The 27,059-nt window shown below is 33.5% G+C and overlaps 2 protein-coding genes across 2 annotated transcripts; both read right to left on the bottom strand.

Moving 5' to 3' along the window:
* Window positions 1–1,205: 1,205 nt before the first annotated feature.
* LOC139973993 (uncharacterized) lies at window positions 1,206–11,387 on the bottom strand. Its single transcript, XM_071980904.1, has 8 exons — window positions 11,252–11,387; window positions 5,788–5,833; window positions 5,174–5,346; window positions 4,646–4,913; window positions 4,116–4,327; window positions 3,629–3,943; window positions 2,916–3,180; window positions 1,206–1,504 (listed from the first exon to the last, which is right to left on the bottom strand). The coding sequence occupies exons 1-8, from the start codon at window positions 11,327–11,329 to the stop codon at window positions 1,434–1,436; spliced, it is 1,428 nt and encodes a 475-aa protein (XP_071837005.1). The 5' UTR covers window positions 11,330–11,387; the 3' UTR covers window positions 1,206–1,433.
* A 4,696-nt stretch (window positions 11,388–16,083) lies between these two features.
* Window positions 16,084–26,779, bottom strand: LOC139973990 (uncharacterized). The gene is made up of 8 exons (XM_071980901.1): window positions 26,621–26,779; window positions 21,713–21,761; window positions 20,914–21,086; window positions 20,198–20,462; window positions 19,735–19,946; window positions 18,976–19,284; window positions 18,420–18,684; window positions 16,084–16,741 (listed from the first exon to the last, which is right to left on the bottom strand). Exons 1-8 carry the CDS (start codon window positions 26,699–26,701, stop codon window positions 16,494–16,496), a joined length of 1,602 nt encoding a protein of 533 aa, XP_071837002.1. The 5' UTR covers window positions 26,702–26,779; the 3' UTR covers window positions 16,084–16,493.
* Between the last annotated feature and the right edge of the window lie 280 nt (window positions 26,780–27,059).

The raw sequence follows: 27,059 nt of genomic DNA, 5'->3' as shown, positions 1-27,059 counted from the left end.
GGGAGGTATTCTAAGCCCGGAAGCGGCAGTGGTCTCAGACATCTTACTTGTAGCTGTTTAACGTGAGCAGAAAAACACTTTAGAGGTGTCAATTTATTTGAGCCTGTAGGTATCCAGGGAGCGAGGCCCAGGAAGTTATATCGTTTGTTAGCCTACTACTACCCAAACAAATTCATTTTGGACGTCCAAGAGAATGTTTCGTTTCCTTTACCGCAGCGACCAAGCGGAGGGGGGGGGCTGGGTGAGGGGAACTTGGATAACATGTTGATTTGATGGGAGTCCCACCTGCCTTGGCGCCGCCACTGATGAGACAAAACACGCATACAGAAATAATGGGAATAGATTCATAAAACGGCGTCGTAAACCGTCTCTTCTAGAGTTATACGTTTCCTGAAGATTCCCAGAAGCTGTTTTCTGGCGCAAATTTGGTTTATTTTTGCCTTCCATCCGGAAAAAAACCCCCACACCAACTACATGGTGGTTGGTCAAGCAGATATGTATAATCTATGTGGTGTTATAGGACAAGTAGTGCATTCCGAATGATATTTAGACTTTAAATTATGCCTATAATTAGGTCTAATCCCTACCACTTATTCTGAAAGTTTGTCTGAGCTTTAAAGGTGTGCGAGAGGGGTTTGGTACAATACCAACAACATACTGGGTCCGAGCCTGAATGGGGGGAGGGGCATTCCTACGGAGGGGGTTTTCTGTTTCTATTAAGGAAATCTTGTTTAATATAAGGGTGGTTGTCTCATTTTGTTTTAAACTGTTTTATCATTTAAATAAAAATAGCCTATTCGACAACCAATAGGAGGCGCGCTCCTTGAATTCCATATTGCATCCTAACTGTTAAAAGAATTAGCTTATCCTATCTATATAATTAACATTTCCTTATCTTTCTTGAACGTCCATGTGTTTTTTTCCAAAAAAGTATTTGAAGTGGGGTGGGGGGGGGGGCACTTGCACCTATTGTTGATCCACTGTGCATTAGCATATTTCCTTTTGAATTTAATCTATTTCATTTGGAATATTGCACAAATCGTATCAAACTCCTTTTCATTTCACTATATTCAATCGTACGTTGAATGGGAAAATATATTATATAAGTTAGATAACTTGGAAAAAAATGCGAGTAGTGCCATTAAAATATGGACAAGTAGTCATTTTTATTTTCAAATAAAAAACAAGCCATTGTTCTTTAAATGAATCTATAAAGTATTTTGTTGTTGTTGACCAGCGATGCAACAGTTTTCTTCCTTCATCTGCGTCAATCTCTAGATAGGGCGGATCTTCATCTCTGTAAATTTAACATAAAAATAATCTCCGGGAAGGTGAAGCCAATGAAGGTACTTATACCCGTAGAAACAATTCAGGTTAGATTCAGAACAATAATTATGGTACCACCATGCACCAAATTCACGAAGAGCACAGTTTTAACTAAAAGGGTCATTGTCTCGGTCCTTTGTTGTAAACTGCTGGTTCAGGTGATAACTTAGAGCATCTCCTGGAAAAAAAAGAATCAAATTAAAAGAAACACAACAATCATATAAATAACTGTTGTAAGTTTGCTACATGACTAACCTTGTATATTCCATTTTCTGTAATTAAATCGCACTAACATATACTCAGTCTGGTTGCTGAAATATTTAAACTTAAATTGTGATATGCACATTTGTAAATCTAGTTTCAGGGTAAACAAAATGTTGCAGTGCTTTTTCTTTGTTATTGGGTCGTTGTATTCTGGGTAATATATAAATGGTATACGTTGTTGATATATATTTTATTGTAGTCAGATTTACACATAGGCTATGACCATACTTCTTACTGTTATTGAACACCATACTATAAAATTACATTACAGTGTTTATCTCTAAGAGACATCTGATCACCGAGGATCACCATCAAGCTGTTAAATATATATCTAGCTGATCACAAATACGAACATCGTCATTTTATATAGACCTTAATAAACTATGTACACAATGCTTATATTTGTTTCCATAGTAAGATTCAGTTGTTTTGTAATTGCTCTATTAAATAATCACACTAGAATTGGTGTCTACATTCGTTCGTGGTTTGTTATTGAACACCAATGTATAAGAGGTGTAATTACACGTATGCATTGTGATGAAATAAATTCACATAATTGTGGCATATGTATTGTTAGCGTTATGTGAAATGTCAATACTGCATGTTTTATTTTCTACTTATATTATTGACTTTGGTAAAAAAAAAAGTTTTGCGCAATATATCTTACCGTTCAAAGCTCCCTCTACCACTCCCAGAATTCGTCTCAGAGAAATTAACAAATGTAAAGGTATGTGGAGTATTTCTAAATGTTCTGAGTATGTCAGTCAGTTATTTACTACTTTTAAAGACGAACGAAGACAACACTAACGCTCGTCTGTATATTGATAACTTGAATACTATGAATTTTAAGTTCAAATGTGTGTATTGTTTCCTCTTTGGACTGACTTTTGCCTTATCCTAATAGGTGGTACAGACAGCATTATCTTCCTGCCTGTATTTATCAGTTAGTCGTTGATTCTAACTAATGGTTGAACGATGCTTATAATTAGTTTCCAGCCAGTGCAATTTTGAAGGTATTAAACAATTATGACAGGACTGTAGAACTATAACAGACAAATGTAGGTAGTTTCCTATTTTGATACAATTTCCATTCTCAGGCTATTAATTACAAATATAATCTATCTTTCATCTGCTTGGCCTTCTTACCTTGTTATTTATTTCTTTATCCTTAAGATGATGTCAATATATACTATACTTAACTGAAGTAATAATCTATTTCTAGAGAGAGAGGTAGTATCGATGAAACGATAACCTGGTTGTGTCTCATTATCTAGTTATGCAGAAATACCACATTTAGTATTAAAGGAGATGTGTGGACTACAAACCTGATGTTCCACTGTAGGTCCCAACACCGGATAACCGATAGTTGTCGCTTTCGTCGTTTGTCCTAAAAAAGTCAAACTTGGCGTAGTATGGAGCTCCGTATCTGTTCACTAAGTCGATTCTGATTTCATATCTCCTTTGGTTGGTCAAGTAATAAAGTTTATCATTTCCGAGCCAAAAATTAATACTTAAATTTCCAAATCCTTGCTTGTAGCTGTTCCATCGAAGGTAGAAGTCCTGACTACCATCGACACGTCGTTGGAACACCTTAAAGATTTCAAAATGAAAAAAATGTAGTTAATAACACAAAAATGAATAATATTAGTGGCCTCCCGGGTGTGAAATCTGAAATATCTTTTTCTCAAAATGAACTACCTTTTAAGGTAATTTAATACGTAAAAAATTTCAACCTGGCAATATAATGAGTTAATAAGTAGAATAAACAAAACTTTCTCAATCATGGAGGTAAAGAATACCAATGTCAATAGACTGTGGTACAACGTCAAATGTTCTTGTATATAAACACGAATATCTTTAAAAACAATGACAAAGAAAATATCCAACAATCCGACATAGGACATAGATCTGTGAAACGAATAGTTACGATGAAAGTAAGTCTTACATTAAAGAAAAATGCATTCCAGTGCAATATCTACTAATGAACTATATAGTTCATAATGTAATCTCCGTGCCTATCGTAGGCTATAACACTTACGGTCCATCCTCCTCCGTCGGTCATGTTACAGTATACCTCAAATGCTGACCCTGTCCATCCGGTCGGCTTGATTCTGTATATACCGTTGTTTCTGGTACTATCATCATCATAAATTTCCTGACAATCTTTTGGAGTCACTGAAGTACAAGTTTCACCGTCTTCTCCGTAGCCATCATCACAATAACATTGTCTTATGTTATTTCTTTCTTCACAGTTTGCGTTAGGGCTGCATGCGTAACCTTCATCCCAGATGACCTCACCGTTAGTACAAACACCCTTTCTGGTACATCCAGCATTCACGAAAAAGTCACCTTCCTGTCAGAAAAATGGTTGTTGATATCACAATATGCAGTCATCTCTTACTCCAGTTTGTAGCAATTATTTACATTGAGATTAAAGTTATATATAACAAAGTAGTAACGCACAATTTGTACATTAAAGTAAAGAGTCGTTTTGTATTTCTTTAATGGATGGCTCCTGTACTTACTGCTACGATCGTCCGTCCTTCTGATACGTAACATCCACATTGTTCACGAGTTACACAGTCAGATTCCTTCATGAAGAATCCATCGGGACAAAAACAGACTTCACCATCAGTACAGACCTCATCCTGACAGATTCCTGGAGCTTCACAAGTTCGTTGACACGCGGTACTGCAGTCATCAATGTCCATATTGCCGGGACAGAATGTTATAGCATCTGTAAGATAAAATTAATCGGAATTATTATTACATTAATGTTACTAGGAATGTATGTAACCTAATGAAGTAAACTAAGTGTTTGATAAGTGAAGTTCAGATATATTATTTTATCGAAACGATGGTTGAATATAGAGGGATGTACCAAATGGGTCCAGAGAGGTTTATCAGTGATATTCCCCCGATGACCCTGCATATCTGTTATCTTATGAAATGTTTGACGACGTCACGAAACGATACATCTTCACATATATTAAAGCCTTTTAAGAAATGTGGGTATAATATTGCGTTTATATCTAATTTATTCGTGATAACTCACCAGTATTCTCTCCAGAATAATTGCCGAGGTTGCCCAGCTTGAAGTGACTGAATGCGTCACTTATACGGAAATGATCGTAAGAAACCCGGATTAAAGTACCGTTTGATGTGGTTATCTCAATCACCAGTTGGTATTTCTTCTGGTTGGTCAAGAAAGACAACTTCTCGTTGCCGAGCCAGAATTCATGAGAGAGAAACCCGAAGCCAGACTTGTAGCTGTCCCAGCCGCGCCGGAAATCGATGGACCCGTCGGTACGCCTTTGTATTACCTATGGACAGAGTCGTTACCGAAATGGTTTGTGAGTCACTGATCTTCATTCGATGCTTTAAATTTTGGCATCCAGCATATCCGTCTTGATCTTTACTCAATGAAAAGAGAACGTATTTTTTCTTACCACCATCTTGTAACTTACAAATATATAACATGGTCACCGAAGTAACTAACATCGTTACTACTCTTCCAGCTGATGTGAACATTATTGTTTCAGTATGAAAATTGTTGATATAAGAGCAAAAACCAAAGACATACCGTCCATACACCGGAACTGTCGGTGTTATCACAGTAAACCTCAAATGGATCCAGATAACCATCTGGTTTGATCACGAAGACACCGGAAGAGTTATGGGATGAACATTGCCCCTGAACTTCTCTGCAATCTCTCGGATAAGTCGATGGTTGATAGAAGAAAAATGATGATGAACCTATGAAGCAATTGAATGAAAAAAAAACTTGTCTACATTTTTTTTTAAGTTTGCATTTTTTATGTTGGTTTATATATATAACATACAACACGTTCTTAATTTCAACTATTCGAAAGGCCTCACACGGGTAGTTTTGTAGAAAATGTTACTTTAATAGCACAACCGATCACTGCGTACTTTACACTATACTTTCAATTCTGACATGAATTATATCGACTGTTTTGTTTAACTGTGAGGATAGATTTCTATTTGAATGCCAAAAAACACCTTAACTCCTCTATCATTCTCGTCCACTAATACTTCAGACAAACCCCCGCAAATCACGCCCTATTGCCTGTGTATATATTCCAGGCATTGTTTACATGATTAGTATATTGTAACAAGAGTTTAAATTTTATTTAAATTACATGTTTGGAATCAAGAGGGGTAAGCATCACTCACCTAATATCTTTTCATTAGAAGATCCATCACTTGTCTGTTGGGCACTCTAACCGAAGAAAAATTCATATATGTAAATAAATAACAGGAATGTGACTTTGTTGTTTTAAACAATGGGATAGAGCAAAGAAGTTTATGGATAAAACATGATTCGAATCAGTGACCTCTGGATATCAAGCTCTGAAAAAGATTTCAAACTTTTTTGAAAACAAGTTCTCATTATATTTCCGAGTCAATGTGAAATATGTGTCCCATTTACGTTGAGAAGTATTACTGGGAATACTTATTGGGTGTACTTGAATAGATCAATTAACAAAACAAGTAGTGATTGCCGGTTGGATAGATTTGGGGGTGGCGAAGATGTCGGTTACTATATGGGTGCTACAATCTTTTTCTTGAAAATTGAAATTATTGAAATTGGTTCATTTAAAATGAGAAAGAAAATGTGTTCCAATTGAAATAAGAGGAACGAGAGGGGGACGGATGATGGACACATATCACTCGCCTCGCTTTAATCTATCCTCAAGTTGTCCATTTCAAAATATTTTCGCTAACAATCTCACACATTCCTCTCTCAAACAAACGGGAGGGGGAGAGTGAAAATATGTATCGCCAAGGCATGGGGTGTTTGAATCTATTTAGAGGTGTTAATACAGATATTGGTAATATACCGTTATAAGAAACATGCTATAGGTTAACACTAAACAGAGTTCAGTTAAACAGCCTAACTCCACTACAAATAATAAATACTCATAAATCCGACGAGGGCTCATCCTACAACACTCGAATGATCATGAATCAAAAAGCACATTACATGTGTAGACTAGAATCAAAATGATTCTACTCAGTTGTGTTTACGTTTTTACAACGATAACTCTTCCTTCTACAAGTCTAACTTGCATTTCCCAATCTTAAAACCTTTCTGCTTGACAATACAATTATTGATCGAGGCATTGTCGTTCTTTCCAAACAAAGAGTAATCTCAATCTTTTTTCATTCGAAATTTTATATTAAAGAGAAACAAATTGACGAGACATTTAAAGCGAAAATACATTTATTTCGTTAAAACACGGTAAAAGTTTTATATCTACGATGCAACAAGATCATTATAGTAACTATAGTTAAATCCTGATCATTTCTAATAAGGTTTTTAATTTACTTTCGAAAACTTAACTAAAATATTTTTTGGGAAGGGGTGGAGGTGTTGGGAGGGAGAGGATTTAACATTGTCGTACCAGCTTTGTTAAACATGACGAAATCAATAAAGTGAAGAAGATTGAACAATGCACACGTAGTTTCAGGTTTTGTTGTACAAACATATCAACACTTTTATTGAAAAAGTGACAACGGAACCAGAAAGAGCAAATTCAAGTATAGATTTTTTTAGCTAATGATTACAGAATAAATAAATTACGACATTTTTTAAAGAAAATTCTTTACGTGATATTCCCTTTAAATGAATTGTTATCATTGTATTTTTCAACAAAAAAACAGAACATTGCTCCGGAATTTCGGTCTATTTTGAAAAGGAAATACTTTTTTACAATCGAAAATGGCGTATTAAATTTTAGAGGAAAATTTAGGTAAGATATTTTTATGAAAATAGCAAAATCAACAAGAAATGGCATTAGACTTTCCTTGATTTTTTTATCTTACGGTTGTTCGATATTTTTTCTAAGTAGCACTTTATTTGTGTTGTTATTTAAATAATAGCTAATGACATAAAAGTTATTTATCTACGAGTATGGGATTGGTGTATCTGTAAGATGTGATGAATTTTAAGTAACATGGTGCCTTTTTAAAGTTACTATAACTTACTCGCTTAAGAAACGTATACATATAACTAATAATATCGCCGAGCGAATCTTAACAAGAATAAACAGAGGTAGCTATATGTACAAACGTATCGTCAATATATTAAGTATCAATGTTCAGCAATACACTTTCAGTGTTAAATTACAGACATCTCGTCGCTGTGATCTTAATTATTAAGAGTCTGACATAAACAAAAAGAAGATCAAATCAACAATGTTGAATTTTCGAAATTTAAAAAAGTCCCAGCCTATTTAGTTGGATATAAGGTCTTTCCAAATGTATCCTGTATCCCGGAAACTTTTACTTTAAGTAAGTAGTCGAGAAAAGCTATCGGAAGTTATATTTTGCGAAACCGCAAGGAATTAGGACTTAACACTTTTATAAGACATTTGATGGAATCGGCTACCATCTGTTAAACCAAGAATATATATTGATCGCGAATCATATTACTTTGTATGAGCTATAATCAATACTCATAAAGTAATGATTTTCAAATTTCATTTTAATTAAGCAAAATATGTGTTTTCTTTATTTTCGAGTACAAACCAATGTTTTACATTTACTTAGGATCTCCTGATTTTTGTTTGTAAATAAAAAAAATCTTAACAGTGTAGGGAATTGTGGTACAATACGCGAAAATAACCACAGACCACATACTGTTGTAGATAAATGAAAGTAAGAACAAATATTAATAAGTATATAGGCCTACATCAACATAGTTGCATATTACGTTGCGGAATACTTTATCTTACAAGTATATAGTGGAAGGTATTACTCTTAGTAATTAATTTGACAGTACACATTTCGTCCGTTTCTTAATTTTTTGTCCTGAAACGAAGGTCGTAATATGCAGTTTACCTACGATTGACATAGCTTTGCACTGGTGAAGCGAGTCTCACAGGCACTTAATAGTTGAAAATATAATGACGTTATAACGTTATGAGGCGATACCGAGCATTACCACGACTAACTAGGAATTGATTATTTCCTCCAAAAAAACTCATATTGACGAGAATGTTCTATGTTTGACAAACTATTGGTGCCGAAAAATGTTTTAATAAAAAAACAATTTTTAGTCACCTAACCTTAATTTTAAGTGACAAAGAAAGGGTCCTTTTTACAAAACATTGATTTCGGTTTTTGCAATTTGTTTCGTTTGAGTTATTATAGGAAAATCTTTCTTGAACATTCTTGAAGCTACACACAAAATAAGATTTAATATATCATATGACGAAGATGTAAAAATAGGTATGCTGGTCTATTATTTTATTTTCAATTCAGACATGTTTTATTTACTTTTCGATTTCTCTTATCCGTGTATTATCTTAAAAGAGTTGTATAGCTTTTGGAAGACTGCAACACATTAAATGAGGAAGCAATTGAGAAGAACGATATGCCAATGGCTTTCAAAGTTTAGAAGGTGGAATTATTTGACTCATTATCTCGCCAAATCGAAGTGCATTATGACTGATTTGCTTTTTTTTCGCAATCTTTGAAGGATATAAAAATGCATCTATGGGTTAACTACAAATGCTCGACAGATTCTGCAAATCTTAAGAAATATTTAATACGTTGCTTGAAATTTCATGTTAGGCTTTGCAAAAAGGTCTTTGCATATTGAAACGATATATATTTCATGTTTATTTGCCTTCTCTCATTTAAATTTGGCAAATTGGACAAAAGTCCAGAGATTTTTACGTCTGGCATTAACTTATTTTTCTTTATCCTCGGTAAATCATGTAGATTTTACGCTGAATTGGTTACCCAATTAAAATTTAACTTTGTTATGTGTTCATTGCTTCATTGAAATTCATAGATTGCTTTTAACTAAAGAAGATCTAATATTTTAGCATCGGAATACAAAATTTGGTGCATTATAATAAATCAAAGGTTTCAATGTGAATTGAAGTAACATGATGAAAACTTTAAGTAATATAAAGTAAAAACATTCTTTTGTCCTTAATTATGATAAAGCTAAGAAACTAAAGATATCCATTCAAAGAATGGGCATGTTTATTTTAGCTATTACGTTTCTATTAATATAATTGAAAGAACCGTATTTGATTTATACTATCGGTAAAACTTGCATTTATGACAGTCTGTATTGTGTCTGCTATCATTAATATTAAAATCATATTAACAAGTTTAGCACGTCTTTTATTAACACATGAAAGTTCTGAATTTGTGCCAGTGAGGAAGATATACCATTAACAGGTTAATTTGCAGTTGTAAAGTTATAGGTGAGGAATACAGGATTATGAATTACTAACTTAACAAGAGCTTAATATTTTATACATCTTTTATACCTATGATATTTATGGAACTTTGAATGTTTTACTACATGTTTGTGTCCTAAATGATTCGAGAGCGTTACTAAGTGACTATTAATATTACAATAAACTATCTTCAAAATATAATACAACTGTTAGCAAACTGCTTATCCACTAGAGAGCCTGTGTAATCGAATGTGTAAAAGTAAGTTTGCCTGACGTTTCGATCCTAGCAGGCTCTTCCTCAGAGGCTAAAGGCATTTAAAAAAGTAGAAAAATCCCATACCTCTTATTCGATCTTACATCTTACACCTTTACTTTACATACAACTAGTGACTTCTTCAACACATTGCAGAAAGTTTAAAAGTTAACACTTTTCATTTCTGAGATAAATGGAAAACATAAAAAACTTGAAAGCATTAGATTTAATTTAATTTAAATCTAATTTCAATATCTTTGCCAAAAATATAATATTTAATGATTTTCGAATCTCTCTTTTTTTTCTTGATTCGTTAAAATATAGTCAAAAGGAGACTTGCAGTTCAAGATTTGATTGCTTGCCTTCTGTTTCAATTTCGAGACTCTTTTGTGGGGAGTTTAAAATAACCCTGAAAGTACTTAATTTAATCTGAAAAAGGTATACCTGAATCTACTCCAACGTTGACTCCAATTACTGAAAGATCCTTTGCGTTTATTATTATTTTGTTGAATTATTTGTCACGCACTTTTGAAGCGACACAGACCATAATTTTAACTTTGATACAGACAAATACAGGATTCCAAAAGATGAACATTGTACTGAATTTGAGGAATTATGAATGTCTCTTTTGAACAATCAAAACTTTACTTTAAAATAAAGTCAAAAGGAGAATTGCTATTCAAGATTTGAATTTTTTTTTTACTTTGCTTTAAATTTGGACTCTTTTGTGGGAGATTAACATTAATTTTAAGTATTTCATTAATCTGAAAGAAGTATATCTTCATCTACTTGAACGTTTACTCCAAACACTTTAATATCCTTTGCGTTTATTTTTGTTGTTGAACTATTTGTTACGGACATTGAAGCGTTACAGACAATCGTGTTTCAGATCACTACAATATACCAACTATGAAAATTGTACTGAATTTGAGGAATTATGATGTCTCCATTTCCAATATCTTATATCATCTTTTGAACAATCAAAACTTTAGTTTCATATTCTGTTACCGAGCAAGTACATTGAAATATATACTACGACATATGACCGAGGAAGGTTAATAATGAAATGCGTTTAAGTTTTTTTCTATATTTACTCTGTGCTACATTGGAAGGCACTAAAACAAAATTGACTTTGATTTTTATGCTGGATTTAATTAAAAATGATAAAAGTACTAGAACTTACCGATTCACGAAAAACGAGGCAGCTAGTTGTCCAAAGGAAAAATAAAAATTGGAAGATTGAATCAAACTTGCTGATCATTTTGACGAAAGAGTGAAATCTTTTCTGGTGGCTCGCCCTTCTCTGAATTCAAGTTGATACTGTCTATCACCTCTTTCGACGACAGAACCTACCTTACATTGAGTACTTTAGTAGGTACGGTAGAAAATACAGAACACAGTTAACCTCATTTAAAAAATTCATTTTAGTAAAATGGTAGTTTCTACTAAATGTTGTCTCTTACGCGCATCGGTAGACAGAAGAACAAGGAAGTCAAACCCCTGTGGACAAGGAAATCGAGACTACCGAAATCGTGCAGTACAAACTATGAGTCGGCCATCTTGATATGATTCTTCCCCTCGTGATCTCTTTCGGGAAATACAACTGGGATTTTCTGTCAAGTCCATAACGTTAAGAAAAAATTGCCGTGGTTTCAATGAATATTACTTAAATTAAATTTAATTAAATATTTCTGTATTCAGAAGAAAACTAAATTGTAGTAAAAGGGTTGAAAGAAGACTATATATAGGAAGCCAATCTAGGACTTATCGAGGTTCTTATTTTCCGTCAAACTATGCACTTCTCTTTAACGCCCTGACGAAACGATGAAAGAACTAAGATATGCGCTGACAGTAAACTGAAGGCAGTAAATCACCGTAGCTATGTATTACAAGTACGGCTATACTGATGGAGAAGTATAACGAGCCATTATCAGACATAAATGAATGAGAAAGGGACGCAAACGATTAACAGTAAAATCCACTTGAAAACATCTACATCAAAGTCTGTAGTGTTTCGTGTGGGAATTGTTACTTTATTAATTGTATATACATACACTGGTCTGAAGACTTACAGAGAATAGGGAAAAATATGTTCGTATCATTATTCAAAGAACTATTACCTTTTCATGTTCCAAAGAAATAAGCGGGATGCAAATTGTATCTAAAGATAGAAAAATTATAGAACTGGATTTTCGGATAAAGATATGTGGAGATGTAAGAATTTGCCGATGTTTGAGCTATTTGTCAAAGTGAACGGATGTGCGAGTTATATTTGACAAACGTAGTACCTATTCCAAAATGAAGTAGGTTCGAAGTTTAATAACAATTATTCTTATAATTTTTTAAAATAATTTTATGTAGTACTCAATACTTCTACAGTGGTCGCGAAACAAACCAGTGTAATTCCATGTCCTACAAAATATTAGCCTAGTCAAGTCTTCAAAGCGACTCACTAATCAAATGGAAACCACCTGACTTTAATGGATTCAAACGACTTACTGATAAACATTTTGCTTATATATTTATTTCCTGGAAGATGATATTGTATTCTTCATCTCATTCTTTGATTCTTTCACGCTAACAAAAGGAATACCCTTTAGAAAGGGTGACTAAAATGCCTTAACTTTGCAATGATCTTGACAATTTATGTCTAACAGAGGCACGGACTACATGATCAAACCTACCTAAATCAGTATTACAGACATTTAAATCGTTTTAATGGAAAAAATAGATATCTTCAAATTGGATATTGAAGATGATCTTGGAGAATCTGCACTAATTACCTACAGATCTTTTTTACAGTTTTTTAAACGACATGTGATCTCATTTTTTTTCTAAAAGCACTGTTTGCAGTTGAATTTAATGTTAGTACCACGTTGCTTAACACATTGCCACGTTAGAGTTAAATTTCAAATAATGAACTTTCAATTGAAGTATTCCAATATTATGTATGTGTTATTAACGTTCGTGAGCGAAGAAATATTTGGATTTGAGACAAATTTATTTTGATAGTTAATCATCACTGATAAGAAATATATAAAATCGTGTGTTTGCCTGAAGCAAATCCTTGAATGAAATCAAGGTCCTATTTGTTTATCTATTTGACTTGCTGTCTTTATATATCCTGTGTCAATAACCCAAACACGAAATATTCCTGAAAATATTAAGACCCTATGATGTTGTGTTAACTGCACCCTCATTTGCATGTTCGTTCATAATTGTCGTTATAATAGTCAAAGTATTTGCACATAGTCTCACCTGTATAATTGATTGTGTTGGTATGTGTTGCTCATTCGAGCGGGGAGGGAAGTTCCACGTCCCCACTCTCTGCTGATAACGTGTCAAAAATGTTCATTTACAAAACAAATATTAGAGTTGTATTTTTGATATTAAGGATTAATTATTATTTCATTGGCTTCAGTTTTATTTCTTTGCATTAAGCCCGTTTGGATTACAATACAAACTCTCGCGAAGAGATATACGAGACCAACAGGTGTAGATTACCCATGGTTAAAGTTGGTCAATCATTTGTTATTCGCTCACGAACGTTTCGACTGAAATAAACTGAACGTCGAATTACATATTAATAAAGTACCACGCATTGGGAGGCATGTGACGTGCTCACCGATACTACTAACGTATTACTCATCGAAACAGTGGATGGTATTTCAGTGTAATAAGCAAATGTTATCCAATAATACGGCGCAGTTCGCCAAACTGTGTCTAAGTCTGTAATGAGTTAACGTCTTATTCAGAAAGCAAAATATGTCGCCCCCCATTATTCTGCTTATATGTTTATGATATTTCTTTTGCTAGCATTGTTCTGCTTTCCTAGTTCAGGCCAACTACCCAAGGAAGTTGCTGCTTTCCGTGTAAAGGGTTTGGCTCTTTGAATGAACTTACTTCCCGCCGCCACGCATTCGTAAGAAAATAGTTTCTGTAAACATAATGTTTATGTTCTCATTCATGCGGGACTCACTCATCGACTGAAGCCGGCCGCGGGCAGGAGACCCGTGAAACGACTAATATTGATGTTAAACGTGAAGACAGTAAACCAAATAGACACCATGTACTTCTTCTTGTATCATCGCTAATTCATCTAGAATATCCAGATGGGCTTCCTTTTTTAATTTCTCGTCGTGCCCACCAAACATAGTATTAACGGGTGACCGAATGCACAAAATCAAATTTGATGTTTAAGATGCTAAACAACAGTGTCCTCAACTTGAATTTCTATATCTTCTTTACATTTTGAAAAATATTTCTTTAAGTAACTCAGACCCATGAAGTAAATGCGTCCGGACTACTAAGTCTTACACAGACCGTTAGCTCATTGTCCCATATGAAACACAAATCCCAAATGGGAAAACAATACTTGCATGGGCTAGATAATATTTCTACAATGCATTATAAATTTATCACCGACTAATAGCGTTGCATATTACCCAAGAGTGCTCTGTGCTTCAGATGAAGTTATAAGACTTTGTTTTACTTGGGTTTACAAATATTTGTAGACAAAGGATTAACATAAACATAGGCGAATGTCCTAGATAGTCGGGTGATCTTCAATTTAGAATTGAAGGAGCTTCCACGGATTTAACATATTTTAAGGCTGAACATAATAGCTAAAGAGAAAAAATCAACAACAACAACAATTGGGCAGGGCTTGCAAATTATTTTCACTGAGCTCTTAAGGCAGTAAGCTGGAAAGGTCGAAGTAAATATTTGGCAAACACATATTGAGACTGTAATGCCTTAAGGACGGAAGCTTAGAAAGCTCCTTTCCTTGGAGAGTAAAACATGGAGCAAAGCTGCGTTAAAACGGTATATGCTTTTTTGCACAATTTTCAATATCGGTTGGTGAGAAACTCTAGTCTTGAAAATGTTTATTCTCGGTATTCCCATTCAAAACGTCAATAATTTGAAATAAAACTCTCAATAATAAATTATGTCGGTGAAAACGGTTAAATGTGGGATTTTTTTACCTTTAGTACTATCTCGACATACGCATTCAAATTGGCGAAATCTTGTTTCGAACATGTAATACATCAGTTTTCTTTACAAATTTGCAGAAGAAAAAAGGACGGCGGTTTGAGTTGTTGCCTAGTAATCGTTCAAAATGGAAAGATACTGAAGTTGTAGTATTTTACACTTTAAATTTCAAGTAATCTATTGTTGTTGAATATAATATATATAGGGGTTTATTTCGGCTTCTCCAGAGTCGCTTTGAGTTGGTTTAGATGCTACCTGGAAAGTCGATCACAATTTATCCAAGTGTCACGCAATAGGTCTGATACTCATGATCTCCACCATGGGGTACCTCAAGGGTCAATTCCCGGTCCTCTTCTCTTTACTCTATAAACCTCTTCGCAATGAAACATTATAAGTTCTTGTGATATTTACTATATGTTGTAATATGATGACACACAACTTTACGTTGCCTTTGATCCAAACATCTCAAGTTAGCTGTACCTAAGATAGATTCATGCATTCAGGAAGTCATGCTATGGATGTCCAATAACTATCTTAAGTTAAGGGATGAAGAAAAGTGGGTGCGGTGATGTTTTGGGATCAAATTAGGTTCCTTTAAGAATTGGTGCCAAGATCGTAAACTCTGTTCCGGTAGTCCGCAATCTCGTTGTATATATGGACACTCACCTTGCTATGGATCAGCAAGTAAACCACACATGTAAGTCGACAATGTTTCATATTAGGCAGGTGGGGCAACTTAGGAAATATCTCGATAGGCCTGCTACTGAAAAACTTATTCATGCTGTCATCTCGAGTAGGCTGGATTATGGCAATTATCTTGTATTTGGTGTAGCTACATCCCAACTATCGAGATTGCAAAGGATCCAAAACACGGCAGCTCGAATCGTCGATAGGGCGAACAGGTTTACCCCATCACTCCTTTGCTGTAAATCAATTGCGTCCCCCTACACCCTCATTACACCTTCACCTTTCAAAAAAAGTGAGGCAATAAGAACGTTAATTAACTTGGGAAGGACGCCAAAGTAATTTTTAACACACACGAATCAACATTTATTTATTTCTCTCTGACTTTTTATACTGATATACGTCAAGTTAAATTACAGGTAATGTAGCATATCTTTGCTAAAATGGTAAGAATAACAATGACGATTATCTTAATATCAACGGTTTTGTAAATGTATCTTGAAATGAAGCAATCGTGAAATAACCAGAATATATTAAAATGAATGGATTTTATGAATTTCATGAAAAACATGAAAGCATGACAGTCATGCTCAAGTTGCTGGAATGCAGAACATTCCAAAGATATTTTTGATCTAATAGATTAATATCCTTTTTTTGTCAAACAAAAAAGTTCCATCTTTCAGAGTCTCAAAAGGGAATCCACTTGTCCAGAGTTAAGGGTAATTATGTTGATCGCGATTCATCTTTTTTTAGACTGGACGAATTTTCATCTCTACAAATTGGAGGTAATTATCGCTTCCTGGGAGGTAATACCAATAAAAGTAACTATGCCCGTAGCGACCGTTCAGGTTAGAATAATAGCAATTATTGTACCACCAGGCACCAAGATAATAAGTCGCACAGTTACCACTATAAGCATCATTGTCTCGGTCCTTTGTTGAGAACTGATAGTTCCTGTGATAAGTTAGAGCATAACCATCGGGATTGCTCCGTTGATCTGTAAAGGAAAAAATCCCAAAATCTAAATTAGTTACCTTAACAATTAGAGAGCAGTAAATTGGCAGCATTATTTAAATTTGGTTTTAAAGATAATATTAGTTTAGTCACTACATATAATTGAAAGTTACCCGTGTTGTTGCTTTTTATGTTGATACTTATATTATTATGCTAGGGTAAGTATATAAAATAGTTTACATGGATTAAATAATGTCTTTCCCGTCACTACATATGTAGTGCCTGCTTTTATTATTTCTGAATTTGGGTTAAAGGTGGGGAGGCTAGTATTTTATGAAAATTCATGAATTTCTTTATGAGATAGGTCACATACTTTTATTTTTTGGTTATTTTATCCTTCATACTAAACATTATGTCAGTCACTTGCTAAAACGTTTCTCTCCACCATATTTCATTTATTAACACCGAATTGGGGCATTTTTTCTCTTATATCTGGCTTAAAATACATATGGCCAGAAATAATTTTACTGTTTTCATTTGTTTTCATCTGTTGTTGGTTCATCGAAAGGAATGTCGGTATCATAGAAAAAAATTTATCCTTTTATTCCTCCCCTGAAAACGACTAAAGTGTTTGTATAAGTTGAGTTCGGCACTGTTAAGCCAACATTTTTTGTCTTGTTTCTAACAAGGTAATTTAATTACTTATTATCGTCTTTACAGGTTGACCCAATTCTGAAGATTGACTTATCAAATGCCAAAGAAAATATTTTTATAACACACACTCTGACCAACCCATAACAATAAGATAATGATGGTGTTTTTCATATGTAAAGCCCAACCATTTTATGCAGATGAATGTCAAATAAGTTGATGGTCGTCCTAGTCATTTAAATGTGAATTGCAAACGTGCAAAACATGAACAACATTAGTAAGCTCGCTATTTCACTTTAAGCTGGGTGATCCAAAGAGGTAGAGCACAGCTCATTGGGTGAACTAATAACTGACATTGATACTACACGAAGAGATCAAGAGATTTAATATAACTTCCAAGGATTCTAGGAGCAGGGCAGATAAACATGATTTTGAGCTCTTGAAGGAACTACAGTGAATTATATAGTCGTTAACACATTGTATATTTTATGGAATATGACTCATGGTTGGGTAATTTCATCAATGGGCTCGGAGAATCGGTCAGACTCACAACTATCATTGCGACATTATGATACCTAAACTTGCCTTACATAATCTGAACAATATTTTGTTTATTTAGTTTATATTTGGTGACCACAGTTAGCTACAAGAAGAGATACAAAAGTGCGAGAAGTATTACATAACTTATAGAAGTAAATCTTAATTGTACAGGCCTAAACCGATACCAATTCATATAACTTGGGCGTTAGGGTAGAGGTAACTACTTCAGTCTGTGTAGGTTTCTCCCAGGGTACTATAGATTATTGTGAAAGTATTTTAATGTCCCATCCTTATTTTTGATATTTTTTTAGCTGTTAATTGCAGTCTGGCTTATTTGAGTTCCTCTCTGTCACCATTTTATAAGTAGCTCCACAGGTCAATTGATAAAAAAAAAAGTGTGAGTCACTGTAAAAGAATTCTTCATTGATAATGTGCGCGTGTAATGTGTTACATTTGTTTGGTTTTTTTTATAAAATATTGCAAAACAAACCAGACTTGAAAATAACTGAATGAAATCGAGGTTGACAAACCTGCGGTTCCACTGTAGGTTCCAACACCGGATAATCGATAGTTGTCGCTTTCGTCATTTATCCTGAAAAAGTCAAATTTTGCGTAGTACGGAGCACCTTCTTTATTCACAAGATCAATCCTGATTTCATATCTCTTTTGATTGGTCAAGTAAAACAGCTTATCATTTCCTAGCCAAAACTCGTGATCAATATGTCCAAAGCCTCGCTTGTAGCTGTTCCATTCTAGGTAGAAATCCTCAGTCCCATCCACACGGCGTTGGAAGACCTGAATGTACAAATTAAAGAGTGCAATAATTGACTTCTGACAACATATGTCAGCAAATAATTAGAACTATATGTACAATTGTCAAAGCACAAGTTAACATGAGTCGCTTTTTTGATAATTTATATGTATTTTACGAACTGCAATTAAGTAAGGAGGTGTCACACGTTACATCAATCGTAACTTTGAATGTACTTTTGTAGTAACCGAAGTGACTTGAACAGCAGAAAATAAAATCATATCATTTACACCACTGGGATATTGTCGCATTCAATAAAGCTTTATTTCTCTTACCGTCCATCCTCCTCCGTCAGTCATGTTACAGTAGACCTCAAATGCCTCTCCGGTCCAGCCGGTTGGTTCGATTCTGTAAATACCGTTGTCACTGGTTCCATCCTCATAAATTTCCTGACAATCTTTAGGAGGTCTCTCGCATACTTCACCATCACCTCTGTAGCCTCCAGTACAATAACATCGTCTTATGTCGTTCCTAACGTCACAAACCGCATTAGGACTACAAGCGTAAGTTTCATCCCAGCTGATTTGTCCGTCGGTACAAACACCCTTTCTTGTACATCTAGGATTCACATTGAACTCGCCTTCCTGAAGATCAAAATATGTACACAAAGATTTATCAATGCCTTTCATTTAGCACAAACTATGCAATACCTAGTATTTACCACTTCCCCTCCCTATCATTAATTTATGTTGACGCTTTGATTGGAACACACCGTGACATAATTTAAATCACCTTAGTGTGTAGGATGTTGCATTTTTCTAACTGTTCAAAGACAGATAGATCCTAACATTGGATATCATGAATAAACACTCAAAGAGTTTAACATAAAATAACATTCTAAAAAGTAAACACAACAATAAATTCGGAAAAAATAGACAACAATTCAATTGTTGTGTATTTAAAACGCAATGCCACTGATATATGAATGTCACCCAATGAGTAAAACTCGCTGGAATTATTGAAGTATGATGATATGACTCTGCAAATGTAGAAAAAGCCATTGGCGTTCGGGAAAATACTCTCAGACGACTTACTGGTACAATTGTTTGCCCTTCTGATTCGTAACATCCACATTGTTCACGAGGTACACAGTCTGATCCCAACAAAAAGTATCCATCGCGACAAACACAGGCTTCAACTTCCGTACAGACGTCATCCTGACATATCCCTGGAGCTTCACAAGTTCGTTGACAAGCGGTACTGCAGTTTGTATACACCATGTTTGTTGGACACAATGTGACAACATCTGTGTGAATAAAGTGAAGTGATTGAAAACACTGAAATAAGTTTTATGGAGATGTTGATGAGCAATGGTCGTACAAGCTTGAACATTAAATTACGGAAAATATTTTTCCAAGAGCTTGCAAAAGCTGTCTCAGGTACATACACTAATCTACTTACATTCTTAATTGGAATACACTGGCCATTTTTAAACATTATGTCTAACTCTTTACATATTAAGTTATTTTCAAGCGTTAACAATAACATAATACTCACCGGTCTCTCCAGAATACAGTCCGAGGTTTACTAACTTGAAGTAGCTGAAGGCGTCACTGATTCGAAAATGATCGTAAGAAACACGAATTAGGGAACCATTTGATGTTGTCATGTCAATAACCAGTTGATACTTCTTCTGATTGGTCAAGAAAGATAGCTTCTCGTTACCGAGCCAAAATTCCCGAGATAAAAACCCGAAGCCAGTCTTGTAGCTATCCCAGTCACGACCAAAGTCGATGGACCCGTCAATACGTCGTTGAATAACCTGATCAATAATTAGACGGATTGATTGGAAACTGTTTACAATCACACTGAAAGTAAGCTTTTGATATTATAAAGGTTTACCAGTAACTGTAGATAAGTTTGACCAAACAGGAATCTGTAACATTGAAAATTTCTTGACTATTTTTATTCTAAGTTTAAAAATGAAGGACCAAGAGGATGATTTAACAAAGGAATAGGCAAAAAGAGTATTATGAAACAAATAAAATAGCTTTACATACGAATAGGCTAAAGAAGTATTATGAAACAAAACAAAATAGGTTTATTCTGTAAGGTTATAATATCTGCTTATGGTTACAGAGTAGCTGAGTCATTAATTGACTATACACACCCGCACCAATAGAAACATAGTTAAAAAGTGTGAGGTCACTGTTTCTCCAGACATATTGAGTGTAACATGGAATGGAAGCAGTGCTAATGAAAGATACACCTACCGTCCATCCACCAGATGTATCTGTACCATCACAGTAAACCTCAAAAGGTTCTAAATAGCCATCTGGTTTGATCATGAAGACACCGGTAGAGTTATGAGATGAACATTGCTCCTGGACTTCCTTGCAATCTCTCGGATAAGTCGATTGTTGATAGAAGAAAAATGCTGAAGAGCCTTGTTTAAGAGGGAATAAATACCATATTTTACTGTTATGATACACTTAATAAAAAATAATAATAATACTACATATCGAACTAATGTGATCAATATCTTCAATATTAGTTGACGTACTTCCAAGAAGCAATTAAAACACAAATATGGTGACTTTGAAAAACGTATCTATTTACATTAATGGCATGAGAAACCTGAGCTCTGCATGGCTGAAACAAATTCCAAATCAGTAGTTTATGAAGGTTTTTTATATACAAGGGAGTGAGAGAAAAGAGAAGTTTGTGAAACTCTGACGTTCAAAGGCTGTATTTTGTAACTATTTGTCATTCTCTCAAAGACATGTACCAATCACATATGCTTAAAGAATCTTAGTAAGAGATAAATCCTAATACAAACATTTCGTTTTCCTAGCTATGTTTTAAATGCTTTAACGTTATGCCAAAACATGGTGTCAGTGTAATACTTTGTTTCAATCGAAAAAGGTCATACCTAAGTTTTGCTTGTTGTGGAAATATTACTCATGGTTTCCTCACTAATTCTACAATAAGCATGGGAAATGAATGAATGAAACAAAGTCTACATGTTATAATAAGCTTCGATGGTAAGGAGTTAAGGTATAAATCACTCACTTGGCCCATCTTCACTGTTTGCGGCATCACTTGTTCCAGCTTCCGCAGTCTACCAAACAAATATACAATACAATAATTCAAACAAGCGATATTTCTAACGGCATCACCCCTCAGGAATTGGACGCCTTGTAATTTTAAGAGCAAATAAACCCTTGTAATAATAGAAATAGATCAGTTTTATCAAATTGAAAGGAATGATTCTTCAACATAAAACAGATAGGCAATCGGACAAATGGCATGTTATCGCCCCGGTTTGTCAAATTGCGTTTACTTTGAATAGGGATAGAATGAAGTGAAATGATTGTTAATTTATCATTTTAAATTAAATATAGCTCAGATTACAACTTCCTTAAATACTCAATATTTACTCAAATTAAGCCAACTATATATATGCGGCGAATACTGTTATATGCTCATTTCTAGATATATTACAATGGTGTGCTGTGTGTTATTTTCGGTATCATTGTCTAACAATTGATTAACAAGACTACACCAAACATACGTCAAACCGTGTATCCACTTTGCATCCGACGATTCAACTTCCCTGTAAAAACAAATATCCTCAACACTGTAATAATAATTTAACGGATCTAAATAAGCACACATGCCAAAACCAGACCCTTCCTGTTTGGCAAAGTTGATGAAGCTGAAGCTGCAATTCTTCATTGTAGTTTCATACAAACTATTTACTATAACACACTCGGTTTCATGAAGCAACCTGTCAAATTATTAGTTCGGCCGTGTTAGTAAAACAAATATTATCAATATCCAAACGTCCATATAATAGCTAAAGTTCTTGGCTATACGTGTGTACTTGTTTTATGTATAAAGACAGTCAACATAAATTGGTACACTTTTTGTTTGAGTTAGATAAATGGATATCAAAATGATATCTATGACTCAAGAAAAACAAATGTTACAACGATTAAATGGATCGAGTATGCTAGGTATATTGTTTAAGCAGCTGAATATTTTAATTGTAGTTGAATTCAATCATTTCTAATCGGTGACTTACCGTTTCTTTCAGTTAATTTTTAGAGATTTAGAGTTTGACAACATCAGTTCGAAGAGACAGGCATAGACATTGCCGGATACAAAATATCTGCCAAGAAATGTATAGCTCATCGAGATAGAACAATCTAAGTTCTAAACTTGATGCAACATTTTGTTTGAACCATATTCGGAACAATATATTCAGTAGCAAGATATTTTGCCTAAATTTTGATCTGGACATTATAAAACGAAGGATCTTGGCAATTTACAGTCCCATAAATCATTCTACTTTTTGCTTTCACTTAATCCTAAAATAAGTCATATATATATTTTGGTGCTAGTTAGCACCATCAACAAATTTAGTGAAAAAGTGATTATTCTAATAATTTAACATTAACTGACATAGTTTGCTTTAACTCACCAGAATGTAACTACTATAAATATTGTATATTTTTTACCGTCAACTATCATTATGTAGAATGGGGTTGATTTCGGTTCGATCTACGATGGTACACAGTATCTTTAAACACGTTAATCGTTCACTTTATGAAGACTCCTCAGATTCTTTATTTATTACTGAGTTGTCTGGTAACACATTTTAATGAATTTATATAATATACGCTGCATCCTTCTGTTTCTCCTAAAGGACAGTCTATCTTTTAAATAGTGTTTAAAAAATTAGTTACAACAATCAGCACAAAATACAAAGGTAAAGTTGTAAAAAAAAAGTAACCATTTTACACTTCTCTAGGTGAAATTGCACATTAAGACTTATTAAATTAAAAGTTACTATTAATTGTAAATTTATTCAGCAGCTTATTTGACACAAGAAGACAAAATTATTGTGTTATTTAAAGGAGAATGACAGACTGACCCCAGTACTAACTATTAAATATAGATACAGTTATGTTATTTAGGAAAATATTTGCTATTTAAACACAAACTACGAAAGTGATTTTTTTTTTCTTTTGAAAATCAAGCAATATATGTATAGCAATTTTTGGTGATGTATTTTCCATACGTCGTTCCTAATTTTATTTTAACGTCCTGGTTTACCAATTGTAATGTAATTTTCGTTTATCACTATGATTTACTATAATATTACTATGATGCACAGATGATTTATCAAAAAAAGTTTACCTGGACATTTTATGGCCAATCAATGAAACAATCCTTGAGAAGTAAATGGTTTATTTGGATATCAAATTTGCAGGTACTTTTTCCATAAATTCAAGGTTTGAAAATAAAAATTGTTTAGTCGACCGATACCGTGCGAAATGACAAAATCATTTATGTAAGGGGAAAAAAGTTTATTTTAAGGTATTCTAAATTGATTACGTTGTTTATGAAGCAGATGTCACAGCTCTCTACTGACTAACAAGAAATTGAAAACAAATATGTTTTAGATAGCGTGTAAGCGGTAAAAGTGGATAGATTGACATGGATCTGGGCAGAACGATGAAAAGCTTTAACAAATAACTATTTCCGAAAAGTTCGATTCAACTTTATTAAATAATACTTTGAAGACAATATGAATATTTGCAATTGATTTTACCCTAGTGACCCTACAGCGTGTGGAGTAACATTAAACATTTTTTTTTCCACCGAGCAATTAACTATGGAACAAAACAATGGTTCTTTCAAAACTTTTGTTTAAAACATTCATATATCTTTAGTCAGTACAGGTTCGTCTACTGAACGTAGTTCTGTTTACAGAAATAAAACGAGCTTAATGCAGTGCGCTTGTTTTACAAGGGATCACTTTGTTCTCCAACGACGAATACTTCTTGAAAAGTACGACCATATCCTAGTGTTAACCTATTATAAACAATCTGCTTTAATGAAATCTCACTGTTTATTCAATATGACAAAAACAGCTCCAAATAACACTTTAGTGCATATGATCACTTTTCGCAATCTTCGAGGTTCTTATTTTGAGAAAATGAAAAGTTCAATATAATTGTCGGGCTTCGAATAATATATGATTGCCGATGACAATAGTTAATAAGAATGTTTATTTGCTGTCCAATTTTAATAGTATACCTTAAAATGCTAAATGTTAGAAAAAAATATGTTCTTAGGCAATATAGGTAATATCTGATGTAAATATATCATATATTTTGCATCAAACAAAGAATGAGCACTGATTTCAAAATTTTAAGGTTATTCGATAAGATATAAGATCCTATCCGATGTGAATATATCTGATATCTGATTTGAAAGTTTTAAGGTTATTCGTTCAACTAGATCAACTGCTTTTGATTTGAGCTTTTCGGAAAAATCTCATTTGATGTGACGATATCTTTGTTTGAGAAGAGTTATACGTGTATAAACTATTGAGATATTATTTTTGATTAATTAAATCATGAAACAGGGAATCTGAACAGAGTGCGGGTCTGTATATTAATATAGTATAGCTTTAATAGAAAAAAAACTCTCCACATTTATATTATTTGCTCATATGTACCAAAACTTTACCTATCATTTTTTTCTTCAAAAATAAGTTGTTTCAATCTTTTGAAAACAAAAATTAAATCACATTGAAACTTCAAAAGCCCGGTACTAATCTAAGCAATCGTTAAAACTGGGAGTAAACAACTCAATTGTGAATTTTTAATTTCATTCGTATTAAAATAAAATAAAAAAATAATTTAAAGGTATGAATAAGTGAAAGTTATGAAAACAAAATCGCTTTTCGTTTACTTTGACAATGGAAATAAATTGAGTTCAGATTGGTTGTGCATTTAAATATAGATACTAAATCTGGAGAAGGAATACAACCTCTGGATTTAAAAGTTCAAAATCTTTACATGTCAATGTGTATTGATATGCTTTGAACTAGGGGAATACTGATTAGTGAGTTTTTATGGTTATGAAGATGTCAGATATTTGCACACCATGTGATAATTTCTTTACTTACGAAGCATCTATTTAAAAATAAGTTTTATTTTAATTCAGTGTGAATAATTGCTAAACCCTTTTGAGAATATTATACCTAAATAGTTATTATTTAAACTTTTTCTAAATTTATTGCTAATTTAATTTTTTTTAATGCAGTGTAAATTATTGTTAAACCCTTTTGATAATATCATACTTGAATAGTTAGTATGTAAACTTTCTTTAAATTCATTGCTAAGTTCAGTATTACATTTAATTCGTAATTTCATTCGTATTAAAATAAAATAATAATTTAAATTTTTGAATAAGTGAAAGTTATGAAAACGCTCAGTTCAAGTTTTTGTTGATATTTTTTTAACTCAATTTTGTGATTCATCCGAAAACCAAAATCACTTTTTGTTTTCTTTGACAATGGAAATAAATTGCATATAGATTAGTTGTGCATTTAAATATGGAAACTAAATCTGGTGAAGGAATACAACCTCTGGATTTAAAAGTTCCAAATCTTTACAAATAAAATTATTTTCTGTGCTCAGTCTACTTGAACGCTGCACTAACTTGTTAGATATTTCATATATATATTCCAACTGTTACAGCACACGCCTGGTGCTGTTAGCAATATTTAAAAAAAAAATATTTCATTTCATTAGCTCTCAATGTGTATTGATATGCTTTGCACTAAGGGAATACTGATTAGTGAGTTTTTATGGTTTTGAAGATGTCAGATATTTGCACACCATATGATGATTTCTTTTCTTACGAAGCATCCATTTAAAAAAAATGTTCTATTTTAATTCAGTGTGAATTATTGTTAAACCATTTTGAGAATATTATACTTCAATAGTTATTTTAAACTTTCTCTAAATTTAACAAGAAGTGACAATTAGCAACTACAAAGTATTAACAGTCTGTCAGTAGAATAAATAAAATGCGCTGTATTGATGAGAATTAGTATCTAACATTTTCAATGAAACATGATGGAAACGTTAAAGAATATATCAAATTTTATACACTTACCGTTCTACTTGAATCGAGGAAGCCGGCTGTCCAAAGGCAAAATGAAACTCGAAGTAACGAATAAAGTTTATAACAGTACATCTTGATGATGGTGTCTCGTCTTCTACAGAGACCTGCTGTTGTCTGAATGACAAGTTGACAATGACTTTCACCTACTAACGGGTAGCTACAGATGCTGCCTCGGGGAATTTATAACGTACAGTAAATCATTGTGTCCATCTTTGGTACTACAAATTATTCACTAAATTGATTGGTTAATTTCATTACGTGATAAATACTTACATCACATGTAAGACTTCCATGAGAACTGCTACTTAACAGCGTCCGTAGATAACAGAACAAGGAAGTCTGAAACCTTGGACACGGATATGGACGTGAAAAAAATTGAAGCTAAAATCATAACAAATATTATGACTAATGAGTCTTTCTTGTATTAAAT

The sequence above is a fragment of the Apostichopus japonicus genome, chromosome 9 (genome assembly GCF_037975245.1).
Source record: "Apostichopus japonicus isolate 1M-3 chromosome 9, ASM3797524v1, whole genome shotgun sequence".
Taxonomy (NCBI): Eukaryota; Metazoa; Echinodermata; class Holothuroidea; order Aspidochirotida; family Stichopodidae; genus Apostichopus; species Apostichopus japonicus.
Note: the sequence above shows the minus strand (reverse complement) of the source record. Positions and strands in the feature narration are given on the sequence as shown.

What these genes read in the sequence shown, in the direction of transcription:
- LOC139973993 (XM_071980904.1), bottom strand. Translation starts at nt 11,329, where the DNA reads ATGATCAGCAAGTTTGATTCAATCTTCCAATTTTTATTTTTCCTTTGG. An exon ending in TTCTAATGAAAAGATATTAG is followed by an intron (nt 5,347 to 5,787) that starts GTGAGTGATGCT and finishes ATTGCTTCATAG; the next exon opens with GTTCATCATCATTTTTCTTC. An exon ending in GACCTACAGTGGAACATCAG is followed by an intron (nt 1,505 to 2,915) that starts GTTTGTAGTCCA and finishes TTTTTTTTCCAG; the next exon opens with GAGATGCTCTAAGTTATCAC.
- LOC139973990 (XM_071980901.1), bottom strand. Translation starts at nt 26,701, where the DNA reads ATGTACTGTTATAAACTTTATTCGTTACTTCGAGTTTCATTTTGCCTT. An exon ending in TCCTCGATTCAAGTAGAACG is followed by an intron (nt 21,762 to 26,620) that starts GTAAGTGTATAA and finishes TTTGTTTGGTAG; the next exon opens with ACTGCGGAAGCTGGAACAAG. An exon ending in AAGGGCAAACAATTGTACCA is followed by an intron (nt 19,285 to 19,734) that starts GTAAGTCGTCTG and finishes TTTGATCTTCAG; the next exon opens with GAAGGCGAGTTCAATGTGAA.